The sequence below is a fragment of the Alligator sinensis genome, unplaced genomic scaffold (genome assembly GCF_000455745.1).
Source record: "Alligator sinensis unplaced genomic scaffold, ASM45574v1 scaffold802_1, whole genome shotgun sequence".
In the NCBI taxonomy this organism is placed as follows: domain Eukaryota; kingdom Metazoa; phylum Chordata; order Crocodylia; family Alligatoridae; genus Alligator; species Alligator sinensis.
Genome location: NW_005841918.1, coordinates 3881282 through 3899265, shown reverse-complemented (window position 1 = coordinate 3899265; position 17984 = coordinate 3881282). Strand labels below are relative to the sequence as shown.

The 17984-nt window shown below is 45.6% G+C and overlaps 1 protein-coding gene across 2 annotated transcripts in view; it reads left to right on the top strand.

The window, feature by feature from the left end:
• Positions 1-4677: 4677 nt before the first annotated feature.
• ALKBH8 (alkB homolog 8, tRNA methyltransferase) overlaps positions 4678-17984 on the top strand; it is a 76798-nt gene continuing 63491 nt past the window's right edge. Inside the window, exons 1-4 of one of the 2 annotated variants that reach the window (XM_025198244.1) lie at positions 4678-4682; positions 14220-14413; positions 16921-17119; positions 17166-17207. In XM_025198244.1, the coding sequence (XP_025054029.1) occupies positions 14270-14413; positions 16921-17119; positions 17166-17207 (385 nt within the window). In that variant the 5' untranslated portion in view covers positions 4678-4682; positions 14220-14269. Of the gene's footprint in view, positions 4683-13164; positions 13384-14219; positions 14414-16920; positions 17120-17165; positions 17208-17984 lie in introns of those variants that run through there. The other variant, XM_025198245.1, reaches the window with a different exon arrangement.

Below are 17984 nucleotides of genomic sequence, written 5' to 3'. Positions count from 1 at the left end.
TTTCTTACCTTGGCCTCTTATCTCAGTTTCTCCCTTAGCTCCCTTGTCCACATACAAATCCCTTGCTGTGGAGTTTAGTGGTGATTTCAACCTTATTTGATCCATCTTAGGGTAGGGAAGACACTTTAACTTGGAGACTGGAAACTAGCTGACTCGGCAGTGAGGACACAGGGTAAATCACTTGAGAAAGGATAATTTTCCATACCCTTCCCACAATTCTCTATGGGTGCCCATAGAGCACAGAACAGCAAACAAGTTATCTGGCGTTCACTGGGAAAGAATCTAAGCGTGAGTCAGCAAACTCCAGCCAAAAGAACCCAGGAATAAGCTGAAAGTCCACACATAGTGGGATGCAGGACCAATGAGGAAACAGTAACACATACAGGTTTTAATGGTGTTGGGTTCAGTTAACGTGAGTGCTCGGTACTGGATGCCAATCTCCTGAACTAAGTCAGCACTGAATGCATAGCCTTAGGGGGCACAGCTCTGCCACGATGCTCACAGTGATATTGGTATTATACTTGGAGTTAGATGGTGGGTTGATCTTGGTGCACTCCTGTGGTGTGTAAAGGGGAATCAGAGCTGTCCTGAGCATGCTGCACAATCTTGGGGGCTGGAATATAAAAATAAGTGAGTCCTACATGCCCATTACTTCATCGCTGCAGCAGGCTCCCAGTGAGAAGGAAAAGGTAGGGAGTGGCCCGAACACCCTCCATGGCTAACTAACAAGGAGCTGGGGGGAAGAAGTAAATTTCTATAGGCCTGCAGTGGGGAACAAAATTTTTGCTCTTGTAGTCATCATTATTTCCCTAAGGTGTACTTGAAGCAGAGCGGCAAAAAGTTGTCCTGACTGTGGACAAGCTTTGGCAGGCAATGCCAGATTTTGCAATTTCTGTGAAATCTGTGAAATCATGACTTTGGTAGGTCCCTAGGTATAAGGAGCCTACTGAGAAGGGAATTGCTCACTGGCAGCTTCAAACCCTCAGAGAGACAAGCAGTAGGGCAGCAAACTGAAGGAACAGTTGTGAGCCAATAGGTGGTGGACAGAACTGCTGGTTGCCAGATTGCTGTGCAAAAGCCAGAGCCACAGGGGACCCCGCCCAGTCTTTGGGAGAGGACAACCAGATTTTTTTCCTGTTTTGCTTTTCTGAAGACTATTTACTGGTGTGAACTGGTTGAGGAGCAAAAGCCAACCAGGAAAAGCCAACAGAACTGCTTACATTCTCTTATCTGAGGATATAACAAGAAGCCTTTCTGGGCATATGGAAGCCTGGTCTCCTGCATTTTGGAGGAGGAAATTCTGAGTCTTCAATTCATAGCGACTCTCAAAGAGAAAATCCAGAGTTGTGTAAAAGCTGGAATCAGCCCATCCAACTTCTCAGAAAATTTTCCTTTGCTTCATTTCTCATTGCCATTGCTTCACTTCTCAAAGATACTCTTTTCCCAGAAGATATAATACACATCCCTTCAGACAGGAAATCTGGGCCAAGACCATTAATGCCACATGTTGACATGCCAAACAAAACCTACATTGGCTATTCTTGCCATTTTATCATAAATCATGCTACATTTAGTGTATTCTTTAAAATAGCTCCTGGAATCAAGAGAATGCAGGAGAAATTCAGTTTTCATTCAAAACACAGTAAGTTTCAGGCTTTCCTGGTTGCAAAGAAAAGCATGAAAACCTGGTGTGAGTGCAGTCTGGAGGCTCTGAAACCAGCAAGCTCTTCGAGGTCATTGGTATTTGGAGTCACTTGAAAGATAGGTTTGCTTGTTGTAAGACCAGGGATAAAATTCTGGCTCTATTCAAGTCAATGGTGGTAAACCTCCCATTGACTTCCACAGGGCTAGGATTTCTTCTTTGAACCTGATCTTGGTCTTGCTCAATAATTGAAGGGATTTATTTTCTGTGGCAGTCATTGTTTTTCATTCTGATTCTTAAGAAAGTGCTCAGTATGAAAATCTAGCACTGAACAGAATGAATACAGAATCAACTTGACATGCAGCATGGAGCCAGCCTTGATATCCTCAAGAAAAATGAGCCTTTGGCATTGCAGAGGTTTGCTACAGAGAGTTTTCCTATCCTGAGTGGCAGCAGCAGCAGCACATCTTGAATGTAGGTCAACAAATATTTGTCAAGGCTCCTTACTACTGCCTGAACATTCTCCTAAAACAATCTGCCCATGTCTCATCGTTTCTTGTAATATGTACTGTTGGCCTCTTCTCTGGTGGTTTTAAGCTTGTTTTTATGCCAATAGGTTTCTTCTTGTTTCTGTAATAGATTTTGTTTCCTCTGACATGAGTGATTGGGTAATATGCTACTTTTCTGTTTTTCTCTTTGACTCATTTTGAAAGTGGCAGTAGATTTAAGAGTACAAGCAGAAGACACATTTACACTTGTGCAAATGGCCTTTACACCCATGTAGAAAACAAGTGGGCACACAATGAATAGCCCTGCATTGGGGTACCTTACTACTTAAATCTGGTGTAGATATAATCCAGGAAAAAATATGGGGTAAAACTATGGTGCTGTTTGTTCATACCTAACCTGGAATAGCCATTTGCTCAATGCAAGCACACTATTACTTGCTTCCCTTCTGCTAGTAGTGAGATATTGTAATAGTGCCAATAAAATGCAACTACTGGAGATAGCTTCTCATATCTGTTCTAGATCCTGATATAATTTATGGAAATGTTGCTTAAAATCATTGCCTATTACACTGGCATAGGTGTGTTGTGTCAAGGGTCTCAATGTGGTCACATTAGGGCAAGTGCATAGCACCTTTCATCCCCACCACTGCCCACTAATGTAGTAGCACTGCTTAGAAGCCCTGAATAGACAGGAACTAGTCAGCTTCATGGCTGCTCACCCTCCTCATTTTCAGGGCTTCTAATACCAGCCCTTAAACTGATCAGTCATCCATCACCCAAGGATGACAGGTGAACACCTGAAGCAAACAGCTGGTCTTCTGCCAAAATCTATCAGTGTGATCAAAATGAAGTGTGGGCTTCCATGCATGACACAAGCCCCAATAACCCTATTTACTCCAGCAATGCCTGCCAACAATACATTTCAATAAGACCCAGTAGCATTAACAACAGAATAGGAAAACTGAGATCCTGTTCATTTTCATGCACCCATCACTTAGAGATGAAAACATGGTTAGAACGGTGAGACGGAAACAACCTTGGGGAAGCAGGCAAGGTCGCTCCACTTGCTGGAGCAGATTGGTAGTGAAACACCAGCTCTGATCCCCCTCTTCAGTTACCTGTACGCTTCACAGACCGCATGCTGCAGCCTCAGAGTATTCCAGCAGAGGACAGCTGCCCACATGGTATTAGGACAGGGGTGGGCAATTATTTCTGGTGGAGGGCCGCTTACTGAGTTTTGGCAAGCCATTGAGGGCCGCATGACAGGCAGCCAGGGTCAGATAAATATAAATTTTCTAGATTTTTTAGGGGCCCTGTGGGCCGGATAGAATGGCCTGGCAGGCCACATCCAGCCCCCGGGCCGCATTTTGCCCACCCCTGTATTAGGACATCACACCTCAGGTTACAGGCGTCCCAGGTAACAACATCACTCAGCATTTTCAAAAATGAACTGATCTAAAGCATCCCTGGGAGATATGTAATTATTACACACATTTTACTTATAGGAAAATTGAAATCTAGAGCTTAGCACTGGAAGTTACAAAAGCTTGCGTATATAGTCAGCTTGGGAAGTCCCCACCACCTGGGAAGTCTTCAAGAGCTGCATCACGAGTTGAAGGGTGATGTGGAGAGGGCGTCAGAGGTGGCTTGGCTCCTTCAGCTCCACTAGGATCAGTGGTGGATTTAGAGTTAGTGGGGCCCTGTGCGCAGCTTCATTTTTGGGCCCCCCCACCTTGGGACCCAGCCAAGAAAAAGAACATTCAAGACAGTGAAAAAAAGACGAAGCCAATTCTTTGGTAGACTACTTTAACAAACCACGTTTAGGGCATAGTTCGCAGAAGCTCGCAGCATGCAGAAAGCCTGGGCCACTTTGCAACTTGCAGTGCTTATTAAGTTGAGTCATTTGTCCTGCCTTTTGGGCCCCTGTACCACCCCACGGTTTGTTGCGCAGTAAATCCGCCACTTACCAGGATCATCGCTGCCCTTATCTTTGCATGCTTGGTCCTTCTCTACTTTCCCCTCCTCTGTTACTTTTCAGCTCCTTCATCATATCTAAAACTAGACCGGGAGCTTTTATGTCCTTTAAAATGCTAATTTGGGGGCCATTATCTTTGTAAGGAAGACTATAAATAATATCCGGAACGATTTTAAGTGAGGAAACTACTTCGAGCAAGCCAGCGGAGAAAGCAGGTCTCCTAGCAGGCAATACCGCTGTCCGCTGGGGGCCACTTCCCTTGTGCGGGGTGGCGGGGAGAGCAGCTCGGGAGCGCCGGGACCACCAAGGAAGGTGCTCGAGAAACAGAAAGGACTAGGGTGGAGGCAGGGAGATAGACTGGCCCGGGAAGGGGCGAGGCGGCCTGCGGGTGGGATGGCGGGAAAACGGCGCGTAGGGAGAGCGGAAGAGCCAAGCGAGGCGCGAGGGGGCGGGGTTAGGCGCGGGGTTCGGCAGAAGGCGCCGCGAAGGCTGCCGGGAGTTGTAGTACGTAGCGTCGACATGGCCCCTTCGCGCGGCACGCGTGACCGCCCGCCAGGTCACGCGCCCCTTCCCCTCCCTCCCTCATAGCTGGGCGGCGAAGGCCTGGGCTGGGCCGGGGGTTGGGCTTTTGGGGCCCAGGGCATCCCTCTTGGACACCGGCCCCACCGCCGCGCCGCGCCGCGCCGATGCCGCGTGTCCCTGCCGGCCTCCCCCTGCATGGGCCTTGCTCCCAACGCTCTGCTCTGCTGGGGCCTCGCGAGCGGCAGGGAAAGGCACATAGGCATAGGGTCTGAAGCGCCGTCGCGCCTCCGGGCGCTGTGGGATGCACCACCCTGCCGTCAGGCCTGGTTGGCAGCACGGCGGGAATTGGGGTCGCCATCCCGGCTCCCCTACCCCGGCCCCCACGCCGTGAGTCCCGTGGCTGACAGGACTCGCAGCTGGGGCAGCACTGGTGCCTTTCACGACCCGGAGCCCCACGGCTGCTGGACACCGCGGGGTGGAGAGTCTGGTGGCTGCGGGGCCCTCCTGGCTGTTGGCGCTGCAGGGCTCAAGCACCCACTGAATAAAGTTAACAGGTGCTCAGCACCCATGAGCCACGTTGGGTGAGGTGGGTTGAAGTAACGGGCTGCCTCGTCTGTGTATGTGCAGGGCTCGGCCTGGGACACCCATAGGCAAACACAGGTTGGTGTGTATGGTCCTGGCAGCAGCTGGGAGCCCCCTGTCAGCCGAAGGGGCTCCCAGCCTCAGGAGAGACCAGACTACACCTGCAAATTAAAGCTGGACAACAACCAATGATAAAGTTATTGCACATTTTCCAGCTCTAACTTTATAGCTGGGTGGGACCTTTTTATTGCGTGGCAGTCACTTAGCACGTATAGCCGGTCTAGATTAACTGCACAAATAGCCAGTGAAGTGCATAATGTATAGTGTGTAGAGGGGCCTTCACTGCCTTTGGTAGTGTAGCTCCTGTTTCACAGCCCTGCAGACCGTTTTTAGCTCTACACATTAACTCAGGTGTGGAAACATTACATCAGGTGAATATTCACTGAAGCATGGAAATAACTTTCAGTGAAGCATTGCATGCACTATCAAGATGCTCATCCATCTGAAAAAGATGCATATTAAATGCTAATGACTACAGGACTAATGAAATAGCCTCTTTTGATTATTTTTTGCCTAGTTTGTGTTTTGTTATACATAATACATGATACAGCAAACGAATACGCATTCATATATATATAATTTGTGCTTTGATCTTGAATTCATTAATAGAGCCCGAGGTCCCTAACACATTAGTAAAACTTTTAGTTTCTTTTTAACTGAAAAAATGTGTTGTGCTGCATGTGATAATGCACCACACCATCTGCAACCTCTTTTCAAAATCTTAGGTCTGTCTGTGGCTGCAGGCACCAAGGTATCTCAGCTGATGCTGACTCCGGGAGAGAAGCGGTAGAGCTGCAGGCATGGTGCCATCCACCCTGGCACTTGTAGCCAGGCTCTGCTGCTGTCTACGCCCCTGCCCAAACTAGCATACAGGCAGTTGACTGCTGTCAGTGTCACAGTCTCTCCCTCTCACACATACCCACCCTTGCAGGTAGCTCCATGCCTCTTGGTTGAGATCTGCTTATTGACACTATGGCATCTCTTTGAGGAGGGGGAAGTTCTCACTATGTTCGTGTATCACACTGAGCATAGCAAGGCTGATTTCCAGCTCCTTTTTTTAAAGATGCTGCTGTGAACCTATCAGCTGAATGAGTTCCAGCAACTTTGAGATCTTTCATTAGAGAAGGGTTGAGCCTAAGTCCAGACCCTTGATCAGTCCAGCCCTGAATTTTAGGGCATCCCTTTTTAAATATCAATTTTGCAAAAGACCCCATCTTGGTAACAATAAAAAACTCTGGATCTTGGGAGTTTTGGAGCCCAGCTTTTGTTTCTAAAATAGAGTCTTGAGTTAGGCTCCCCATATAATCTTGCTAATTACTTGCAAAGTAGGTTAATGAAGGACCTTGGAGATGCAGAACAAAATCCAGGCCTTGATCTCCAGTGAGAAATGCTTAGGAAGGTGTGTGTTGTCAGTGGTATTCTTTAAGAATCCCTTGTATGTGTATCATTGAAAGGTCAGGGCTTTAGCAATTAATAAGTATAAAGGTATTAATCTATGGGTACTTCTATATTGGATTAATAATTAACTGTGGATTATATGCAGTGGCATTTTACTACAGTATGTCTTATGTACAATATTAAAAACATCAAGAAATAATCATATTATTTAAAATTATTATAATTTAAAATAGTATTTCTCCTCATACCAACTGCTGTTCTTACTAATATATTTTAGCTGTCTAAGCCTTTAGACCAGTGGTGCTCAACCTTCAGCCTACAGGCCAGATCAAGCCTGTGGACCTGTGTCATCTGGCCCATGGGGCTCCCCGCAGCTCCAGAAATCTGGTGGCGGAGCAGAAAAAACAGTGTTAATTGCTGCTTCTCTGTTACTAAATTTCTGGACCCGTGGGGAGCCCTGTGGGCTGGACATGTTCCTGTGCATTAGATCATGCCAACACACAGGATCACTCCACAGCTAATCTGGGCCCACAGGGTAGACTGACATCCAGCCTGTGAGGCCAAAAGGTTGTGCACCTCTGCATTTTACCCTATTTTTTCAGAATTACAAAGCACCCACAATCCAAGTGAAGTCAGTTGTTAGTTCAGTTGTTGAACACTACTGCCAGATACTTGCATCGCATTTGTCTGTCCAGAAGGATAGGCATATGTATGTGTTTTCATAGCATAAAAAATGAAAAAACACCAGAACAACTTTACAACTAGTCATAGTGCTCCATCTACTGGTAACTAGGTTGCCCAACTACAATCTACTAAATGATCTTAGAACAGTGGTTCTCAAACTTTTTAGACTCCAGACACCTCTCAGAAAATGCTCTCTCTTATTTTTACTTCTTATTTGACTGCATAAAGACCTTAGAAAGACCACAAGGGGTCAGAATGTTTACAACATGATTTCCTATTAGAAATCTTTGGATTTATCTTGTGAATCATTGTCAGTGGTAGGTATTGTAAGACTTCGGCCCCTTTCTGGTTGGCGCCTTTCTCCCTAGTGACGTCAGGGTGAGACCGCACCCTGGGCCCTCCTGGATGGTTCTGAGTGCTCCCCCTACTCGCCTGCCACGACTTTGATGTTGATAGATGGGGAGGCAGTTCGCTGTTGGTGGTCCCAGAGAGGTCATGGCCCTGGTCTTTCTTTGTGGGGCTCCAAACCTCCCCTTTACCCCACCCTTACCACATCCATGGCCTGGGAGGGCTCTGCTCCCTGTAATCTTCCCTGGGATGATCTCTTCTCACCCACGAGGCCCGCCCCAAGCAGGGTTGGGTATGTTTGGCTGTCAATCGCTCTGGATAACTAAAACATGCCTCACCTGGGGTAACGATAACTTAGAAGTCTCTTCACTCGAGGCGAAGATGTTTGGCATCTGCCGATGAAGTATAATGGGGACTCTGGCTCCCCAGGTCTCCTCTCCCTCCTTGGGATGGGAGAATGAATCTTTGTCTATCCCCCCGGTTACTTTTCCCAGGGACCAGCAAGCTAGGAGTTAATCGCTCCTGTTCCAGCCACCTGGTGAGAGTCACCTCTTCCCCACTGGGATCTGGGCCAGCCGCCGCCTGCACTTCCCTCTTCACTCAGCTGCCCACTGGGTCTGGCTGTCGCTTGCTGCCCTTCCCCGCTGGGGTACCTGAACGCTCCAGTGCAGCCGGGTCTTCCCTCTTGATTGCGGGGACGGTCTCGTTCTCCCTGCCGTGCCCGTCTGGCCAACTTCGGCTCCCCAAGCCCCGACCTGTGGTCCTCCCCACCAGGGTTCCCTGGCGGATGCTGTGGCTTCTTGCCCCATGCCCAGCTCTGCTGCTCCTACTCGGCTCTGCCACCTGTGTATCCCTGCTGGTGCTGTGCCTCTCCCCACCAGCATCCTGCTTCTTCCTGCTCGGCTCTGCCACCCGTCCCTTGGTGGCGGCGTTCTGCGCTCCCTCTGGCCAGCTGGGTGTTTCCCCAGCTGCTTTTTGAGCAGTCCGCGCTGATTTTTGCCCCCACCCCCAGGGCTCGCAGTTTTTTAATACTCATGTGAAGAATTGGGTCCCATTTATGAGCAAGTGTTAGGTAAGCTTTTCTACAGAGTCTATATCACTGCCTTCAAATCCTCACTTGGGTGTCCATTTGTTTTTTCAGTTCTGTTGTTGGTGCATTTCTTCTCTCTGCCTTTTTTTCCCACTTTTTTGCATAATGCTGCCAGTTAAATGTAATAGCTTGAGCATATCAGAGATCAGTTTTGAGTCGCTCTAAGGCAGGGGTGGGCAAAATACAGCTTGTGGGCTAGATCCGGCCTGCCAGGCCATTCTATCCAGCCTGTGGGGGTCCCTAAAAAATTTAGAAAATTGTTATCTACCCATGGCTGCCTGTCTAAGGCAGGTGACAGGACCCAGCAGCCACAGCAGCAAGGCCTGCCCAGCTTGGCCCCACCCCCAACCCAAAGCCTCTGTCTGGCCTGGCAACCCTGGGGCTGTTCCCCTGCCCTTCCTCCGTCTGGGAGTGCAAACTCAGCTAAGAACAGGCCGGGGTGGGGGTTGGGGATTAGGGTTAGGGGAACCGCTGACAATAACTCCAGTCCTCAGGGCTGGGCCAGCTCCTACTGTGTCCTGTGATCCTGCCCTGGTTCATAGATTGTAAGGGGCTGGAAGGGACCTTCCAAGATCATTGGGTCTAGCTCACTGCACCAGGCAGGAAAGGCAACTGGGGTCAGGTGACCCCAGCAAGGTGACCATCCAGTCTCCTCTTGAAGATTTCCAGGATAGGTGATTGCACCCCCTTTTGGAGGGAGTTTATTCCACAGTCTGGACACCCTGACTGTGAAGAAATTTTTCCTAGTGTTAAGGCTGCAAAGGCTTTCCAGGAGTTTGTGGCCATTACTCCTGGTTTTCCCCAAGGGCGCCCTGGTGAACAGTTGTTCGCTAAGCCCCTGATGTAGTCCCCTGATATAGCAGTAAGCTGCTACCAAGTCCCTCCCCCCAGTCCTGGCCAAGAACAGGGACTTACCCCTCCACGTGAGGTGGATGCTGTCCCTTCCCAGGAGTCCTCTCTCTCTGAAGTATGTGCTATGGTTGAAAAAACTGAAGCCCTCTCGGTAGCACCACCGGAGTCATTGATTCTCTTCTTCGGCATGTCCTTCTCTCCTACGTCCGTGGCCGCAACTGGAAGCACAGAGGAAAAAACTACCTGTGTTCCTGATGCCTTGAGCCCAATCCCCAGAGCCCTGTAGTCACTCATGACCTTGTCTGGAGTGCTCCTGGCCGTGTCAATCGTGCCCACATGGATGAGCATGGGGTAGTGGTCAGAGGGCCAGACGAGCCTAGGGGTCCTTTCCTCAACATCCCAGATGTGGGCCCCAGTGCAGCAGACCTCCTGGGCTAGGGGGTCTGGACAGCAGATGGGTCCCTTGGTGCCCTGCAGGAGGGAGTCCCCCACCAGGACCACCCTGTGTCTCCTCTTGGGGGTGGGAGTTCACTGATTACCCACCTCCTCCTCTGGTCTCTCCATCGGAGCCTCCTCATGAGTGGTGAGGGGAGGGGTAGCAAAGATCAGGGGTTAGGGGGTGGGACTTTTGGTCCCAAGATGGTGACCAGGGGGTGTGGCATCTGTCAAAGGCTGGGGCTACCCGTGTGGCCCTCTACAGCTTGCCAAAACTCATTAGGCAGCCCCCCAGCCAAAATAATTGCCCACCTCTGCTCTAAGGAAAACTGTTTAACTGATTTCTCAAGGTCTGTTCTTCAGTTTTTTTCTAGAAGATGAACTGGAATTTTAACTTTGTTCTTTAGTTTTTCTGTGTGCTTTCTGCTTCCCAAGTGAAATGTAGATCCAGTGCATTTTTGTTTAAGCAGATCATTCCCTTGCCTTTACTTGGCCAATTTTTATTTTCTCAGGTTCCGAAATGTATAATAATAGGATTATTACTTTCTAAGTATTTAATTATAATTGAAAGCAAACAAAGTATTCCAGAAAAGAACATGATTCTGAATCTGCAATCTTCATAAGCCAGTGCGGTTTCCCTTAGGGCAGTAGTACTCAACCTCTGGCCCTGTGGGTTGGATGAGTGGTGCAAGGCTGGTCTGTAGGCCAGGCCCTACTAATCCCAAAGGCTGCAGGAGGCAAAAGTGAGTCTGAGCCAGCTCTGGCTGGCCTCACATTCTCAGATCCTGCCCCTGCCCTCTTCCCCTCCTCCTCTGGACAGGGCTTAGGGATTTTGCACCCTTTTGCAAGGAGCTGGTTGCAGGCTGGAATCTGCCAGTCTGTGGAGAGCTGTTTGCAAAAAAGGAAACCTACTGTTTCCTGTTTTATAGGGAAAAATGTTTTTTTTTTCCCACAGGAAACTGAAAACCTGGATTGCCACTTACAAGGTTATATAAATCAGAGGATCCTAGGAAATGACAAATTTCATTTCCTTTTCTCAGGATACATCTAGAACTTTATGCTCTGGCTGTACTGTAGTTCAGTAGGTACAGTATCATGGTATCCAGGCTATCTGGAGTATTGGAAGCAGGTTAGTGACAGTATTACAAACTGCAAGCTAATCTACTGTGCTTCTCAGCTCAGTTGGAAATGAGAGACTGTATGAGGGTATTTAGGGACTCTATGACATTCTTCAGAAAAGAGGTCAAGGACTGAATGGAAATGGAGATTTGCATATTCCCTGGACCTTCGTACTAGTCACCTGAACCAGATTCATTGTGGTTTTTCATGCTGGCTTCTTGGTTTTTAGTAGAGGATATTGGTTTCCAGCAGGGAAGGTCATGATCACTTGTCAGTCAGATTCATGGCATTAGGGAGATTGTTGAGAGAAATGGGAGTAGAAGAGACCAAGAAAAATTAGGTGAATAGGTAGAAAACACAGAAGGGAAGAATGAGTGTAAAAGATCCAATTCCCATTTAAGTAAGTAGGAGCTTTGCCAAAGTTTTCACTTGGGTCCAGACTCTCTCTGAAGTGTTAAGGAGGTATGGAGAGACAAAGGTGAGGAAAAAGATATTGAGGACAATGGTGGCAGTTATATTGCAATTGATGATAGAAATGAAAATGTATTGTGAAGCCAGGGAAGGTAGCAAGATATAAAACTGAAAGAAAGGAGGAAGTCACCCTTTCAAATAGCAGAACATTGGTTAATTCAATGAAGAGTACAAGGAGCTGGCTGTTTTAAGGCACAGGTTTGGGAGGTGTGGTGGGACACGTGTTTTTCATCTAGGCATAGTCTTCAGGCTGCTAAGTATCGAACACTTTTTTTCCCTCCCCAGTTTTGGAAAATAATTTTTTGCCTGGTTTCAAATGTGCTTGACCATTGCAAGTTTGAAAAATCAATTTGGAATTGAACATTTCAAGCCAAGCTCTAGGTTTTGTGCTAGGCATGGTGTAGACACAGAGTAACAGAAAGATCCTGTCCCAGTAAGCTTACAATGTAAATGGGCACAGGGAAAGAGAGCTGTAAGAACCAGATAAGTGAAACAAATTGAATTTTGTTAGTAGATGTTTAGGGTTGTGAATCCAAAAAAGATGACAAAGCCAGTAGGGAAATACAAATTGCCTGAGTGAGGGACTAACATTAGAGGGATGGGGGTGAGGAGGGGAACACAACTAGGTTACAGAAAATACAGTGTTAGCCAACTAAGTCCGGGGGAGCAGCATGACTTCCTGACAACCTGACTTCCAACCCTGGTAGGCTTCTCTTTTTAGATACAGGAGATCCATGAGTCCCCTGTTTAGCCATGGGGGTCACCCAGCCCTTTTGCTACCTTTCCTATGGGCTGGGATGGACTTCCCTTGTGCTTCAAGGATCGTGTCCTTTAGGAGCAACCACTCATCATGGACCCCCCTTTCCATTAGATTCTGGTTTCTCAGGGCCTTGGCAGCCAGCCTCCTGAGCTTATGAAAATTGTCTTTCCTAAAATCAAGGATTTCTGCATTGCTGACTGATTTCCAGCTTTGCGATAGATAGAGAAAGTGATCAACTGATGATCACGGTCTCCCAGCTTTCCTTTGATTCTCAGGTTGCTCACTACATCATCCCCTTTGGCCAATACCAGATCCAGGAGCGCCTTACCTCTTGTTGGCACATAGACTTCTTGAGACAAGTAGAGTTTGTCAATGCAGACGAGAAAACGACACGATTGGTCATATTTGGCAGACTGCTCCTCCCATGAGTTGTCAGAGTAGTTGAAGTTACTCATTATTACATTAGCAAACATTTTGTTAGTTTTTTGCTGTTCTCAGGAGAGATGAAAATGAAAGGAGGAAACCAAATAAAATGTGTGTGGGGGTGGTGGGGCAGTTGGCAGAAAACAAATAAAATGCCCAACAGAGGGGCAGGCAGAGTGAAGAATAAACAGAATGGGCTTGTGAATACTGTATTTTCTTATATACAGCATGCCTTTTCTTATATACTGTATATTATGTGCCTTTTTCACGGGCAGAATGAGGAAAAAAGATTTTTCCAACGTTATGGCTGCATAGAGCGGGGACAGAGCTTAATCTTCAACTAACTCACCCTCCCTTTCCTGCTTAACTAAAGCTGAATCCCAAGCTGCAACTGAACAGTGATCTCCACACGTAGATTTATGGGTGGGACTGAAGACAGCTGAAGAGTCTCCAAGACTATGGAATAGGAGAGATACCAGGAGCAGTTGGCAGACAGCAAAATTGCCTTTAAAGGTTAGCTTGATTAATAGAACATCAAGACTGTTAACAAAGAGAGATGATTGTTAACACCTCTGGAGTGAAGAAAATGAGCCATTAAGTAAACGGGCTCCCTCAGCTACCTGAATAGTAATGCAACAGCTGCTGCACTGTGGAATCAAAGCAGGGTGCTTCTATTCTCTGCAAAAAAATCAGATTCCCCGCTTAATACACATGATTCAATTTTGGGAAGCTGAGTTTTAGGGAAAAGGTGCATATTGTATGCAAGAATATATGCTAAATGACGGCTGGGGGAGAAGGGGGTGAAGAGGAAAAACGCAAGTGGAAAAAAGGAATCTGGCATCAGATATTGCACTGAAAGGGCTTCCTGATGCCAGAGTGTCTTAATTTGGGGGAAATATTTTCATTTCAGATTGACCTTTATTTAATTAGACTGTGCTTTAATAAGAGTATTTCTTAGTGGGAGAACTTTATGGGGTTGAATTGAAGGGAGAAAATAGTTTGGGAACTATTTTTGATTGAGCCCCCAAAAGAGTTTGTAAAAACTTTAAGTATAGGAAGATCTCCATTCTTCACAAAATAGGATTTGCAAAGTAGGTAAATAATCTCACCACAATACCGTGACAGAGGTGAGTTTTGTTTTCTTCTTTTTTTGCGTGTGGACAAGGGATACTGACCCAACATCTAAGGAGGATTAATGTTAAAGGAAAGATTAGAATGTAGTTGCTATTACTAATAAAGGAAATTTATATTTTTACATATGAGCTTCATGTGTCAATGGCTTTTTAAAAATAATGAAATATTGACCTTTGTATAAATTACTTAATGCAGATTTCTTTCTTTTTCATTAGGAATTTTGAAAGCAACATCTTGTATCTTGTCTGTTGCTTTCACTTTTCACATGGCTGACTTGGAAGTGGACAGTACCCATCAAGAAAATTTGAAACTCAGTAAAATGAAGAAGAAAGTATTGAGGAAACAAATAAAGGCTCAACGTACCTTAATGCGACATGAGGGCATTGAATGCATTTCCCACACCACTCAGGTGACTTGAAGCTCTTATTGTTATTATGCCAGTATGCAGGCATAGCCAATCCATACCCTCAGTTCACTTGTGGCTAAAGCAGAGATGTCAAACATATGGCCCATGATCTGTATCCAGCCCAAAGAGCCGAGTGATCCATGATGGAGGTTCTTCTCCTGATGGCAGCCAGGTACCTGGATGAGGCCTGTGCTGCTTAAGTCCCAGCAGCACTATGGTTTGTTTCTGTGGTGGCAGCCAAGCACTTGCGATGCTGAGCTTTTTCCTGAGTTGCCACTGGGGCTCCAGTGCCAGTGCTTTTGCCAGCTTAGCTGCTTAGCACCTGGGTGAAACAAACAGTGCTGAAGCCCCAGCAGCACCAGGGAAGAAGCCCAGTACCATGCAGCTGGTATCTGCTGTGGCAGCCAAGTGCCTGGATCTGGTGGTACGGCACCATTCTTCCAGCCTATGGGCTGGTCCCATTGGCTGCTTGAGTGGTGCGAGGCCAGATGAGTGTGATACCTAAATCAAAATTATGCTCTGAAAACTGACTCTTAAAAGGGTGTCTTGAGACTCAATGTTTGTTTTATTGGCATGTTACATATTGTTAATGGCACATCACAGCCTCCTTTTCTTTCTCCATGTTACCCTCTTAGTCTTCCCTGCTTTCAGCTTTGCATAGTTCTTTAATTCCTTCCCCCCATGCTCCTCCATAAAACTCAATCTCTCTTTTTCAAACTCTGTTAAAATAGTCTTTTAGAAATCCTTCCTACTTTGTTTTTCTCTGCAATAATCTCCTCCCTAAACTGGTGACCATGCTTTCTTTATCAGTGTCCCCTCTGTCTCATGGCTTGAGCCTGCAGACTTTCTCATTCATATATAGTAGCTGATTGTTTTGCATGTGCTGTGGCAAAGTTGGGCTTGGTTGTCATCAGGATTTCAGAGAAGGTGGCTATGTAGGAAAATGTTAAGATCTGAAATTCAAGTGTACATAGTAAGCTCTAGTGCTAAGACTGTTGTTATTTTTTCTGTGTGGGTAATATGCCTACTTCTAGGCCTATTAGTACTAGTAGTAAGTCAGAATTTGAAGCTGAGTTTAGAACAGAGGATAAGAAATACTCTGACTTTTGTGGTTCAGTGCACAGATTAGGTATTGATGAAACTCTCCTGAAATTCTACTCTTGACCAAACTCATATATGACAGTGAACTTATACAACTATGAGCTATGAACCTAGTGCTCACTATTTGCTGTTTCAAACCCGACTGTTATATTTTGCATTGTGGTTGGGTTGTAAAACCTCTGAAAAACACTATCTTTAATGCAGAAGCTGATAATGTCCTCAATATAATAGCATTAACTGAGCTACCATAACAGGTATGCTGTCAGTAGGAGCTCATACATTAACCCGGTACTCACTGTTAGGATGCCAGTACCCTTAAAAGCTCTCTTTTTTCATTTAGTAATTCTTTTTTTTTCCCATTTACACGCTAACTTACTGTTGTTTGGAAGAACTATTTGCTGCTTCTTGAAAGAGTAGAGTATTTTATTTTCTGCTTTCAAATAGGGTAATAAAACATTTTATAGAAATGCTCTAAAAAAAAGATTGCCTACAACTTGCAGGAAAGATACTAAAGAGAGAAAATGTCTGAAAAATAGCTCTGGTTGGCCCCAGAAAAGTGGCCAAGTCTTGCTAATTATACAGAGCTACTGATACCAGACTCCATACTTCTTATGGGCATTTTTCATTTGCCCTCTCTCCATTTTACTGGAATTGATTAAATTCAGTCTTCAAACATGGCAACATAACTGTTCAGAAGTCAATTAAGCTTTATAGTTTACATTTTTCTAAAATTATGTATCTTTTGCAAAAGAAATATGTTAAAAAGAAATGTTTTAAAATAATGACAACAGGACAACTATTTGTACTCCACCAGTTAAACAGCCAGTCTCCACAAACCACCCACACAATCTCATAACCTAAATAATGTTCAGGTTGAATGACCAGTCTCCTTTCTCCCTTTCATGTTTGTAAAGGACCTTTGTCTGAGGTTAATCTCTGTCTGAGGCTGGTTCTGTCCTTGGTGTAACCTGCAAAATTTCCAGACAAAAACATCAGTTTCAGGAGAAGTGAAACTGCTGTCTGCTATCAATTTCACTGTCTGCCACCTGAAAGTAATAGTGTAGCTAGATACCCATGCATCAATAACTTGTTTGTAGGCAGTGCTGTGATTACCACACACACGCACACACACACGCACACGGCTATTTTTACCAGGTAGACTCCAACTCTGTAAAACCCTGGCCCTTAAAATACATATGGAACAAATTGTGGTTGCTTTAGTTCTGATCCTGACATACCAGATTAACTGGAATATAAATATTTAATCTGGAACATCAAGCAGAGCAGTCATAGACTGCTCATGGGATAACAGTTTTGTTTCTATATGTCATGCAGGTGTGCTTGTGCACTGCAGTTTTCAGATAGAGAAATTGGTGATCAACACTGATTTATTTTATTTTGTTAATTAGAACCTGGTTGTTGCCAATGGAGGTCTGGGTAATGGAGTGAGTAGACACCAACTACTCAGGCTAGTAGAGGAATGTGGATTGGTGGAAGCACTCCTAATGCCTCCAAACAAACCCTATTCGTTTGTGAAATACGGAACGACAGAAGAAGCCAAGAAAGCCTACGATGCTCTCAATGGAAAGGAGCTAATACTGGAGGACAAAAGCCTACGATGCTCTCAATGGAAAGGAGCTGCTACTGGAGGACCCCAGCCACACTGTTATTTTATATGTTAACTTTGTGAGAAAAGGTACGAGTATTGTTGTCTCATAAAGCACCATTGTTTTCATGTCTCTTTTGAGTGGTCTGTTAGAATTATAGTGGTCTCAGTGAAGTTAGTGACAAAACTCTTTATGATTTTTTTTTTTTTTTAATGGAGCCAGGATTCATAGAAATGGAAGTGGAAGGGACCTTGGAAGATCATCTAGTCCAACCTTCCTGTTCTGGGCAGGAATACTGCTGAGATCAAATAATCCCAGCAAGGTGTCTGTCCAGGCTCCTCTTGAAGACTTCCAAGGTTGCAGGAAGTCTTCAAGAGGAAGATTGTGAGAAGTCTTCCAGGGGAAGGTTGAAGATTCCAGGCTGCATTTTTAATCTTGATTTCTTCTTGCTTTTTAATTTTTACTTTTAATTCATACTGTTGCACAACATCTGCAAGTGCTTTCACAGATCATGGATTTTTTTGTGGCTAAACAAAATGTATGAATAAATTAATATAAAGATCAGCTTGTCCAACAACATGAAAATCATAATTTGTAACTGAGAGGAATGCAGCATCCCAAAAGTAACTATTCATAATAGCAAAAGCATTCAACTGACTCATTAAGTCAAATCTCGAGGGGAAAAGCATCTTACTGCATACCATGAAATCTGGTCTCGTAGGGTGAGACAGGAGTTATGTCTGTACAGCCTGCCTCCCAACCCAGGAGCTAGTGCAAAAAAGGTAAACTTTGCCCCTTCGCTCACTTACACACACCAGAAACTAGTGTTTAGATAGAGCAGACAGCTCAGGATTGGTGCTGGAAAG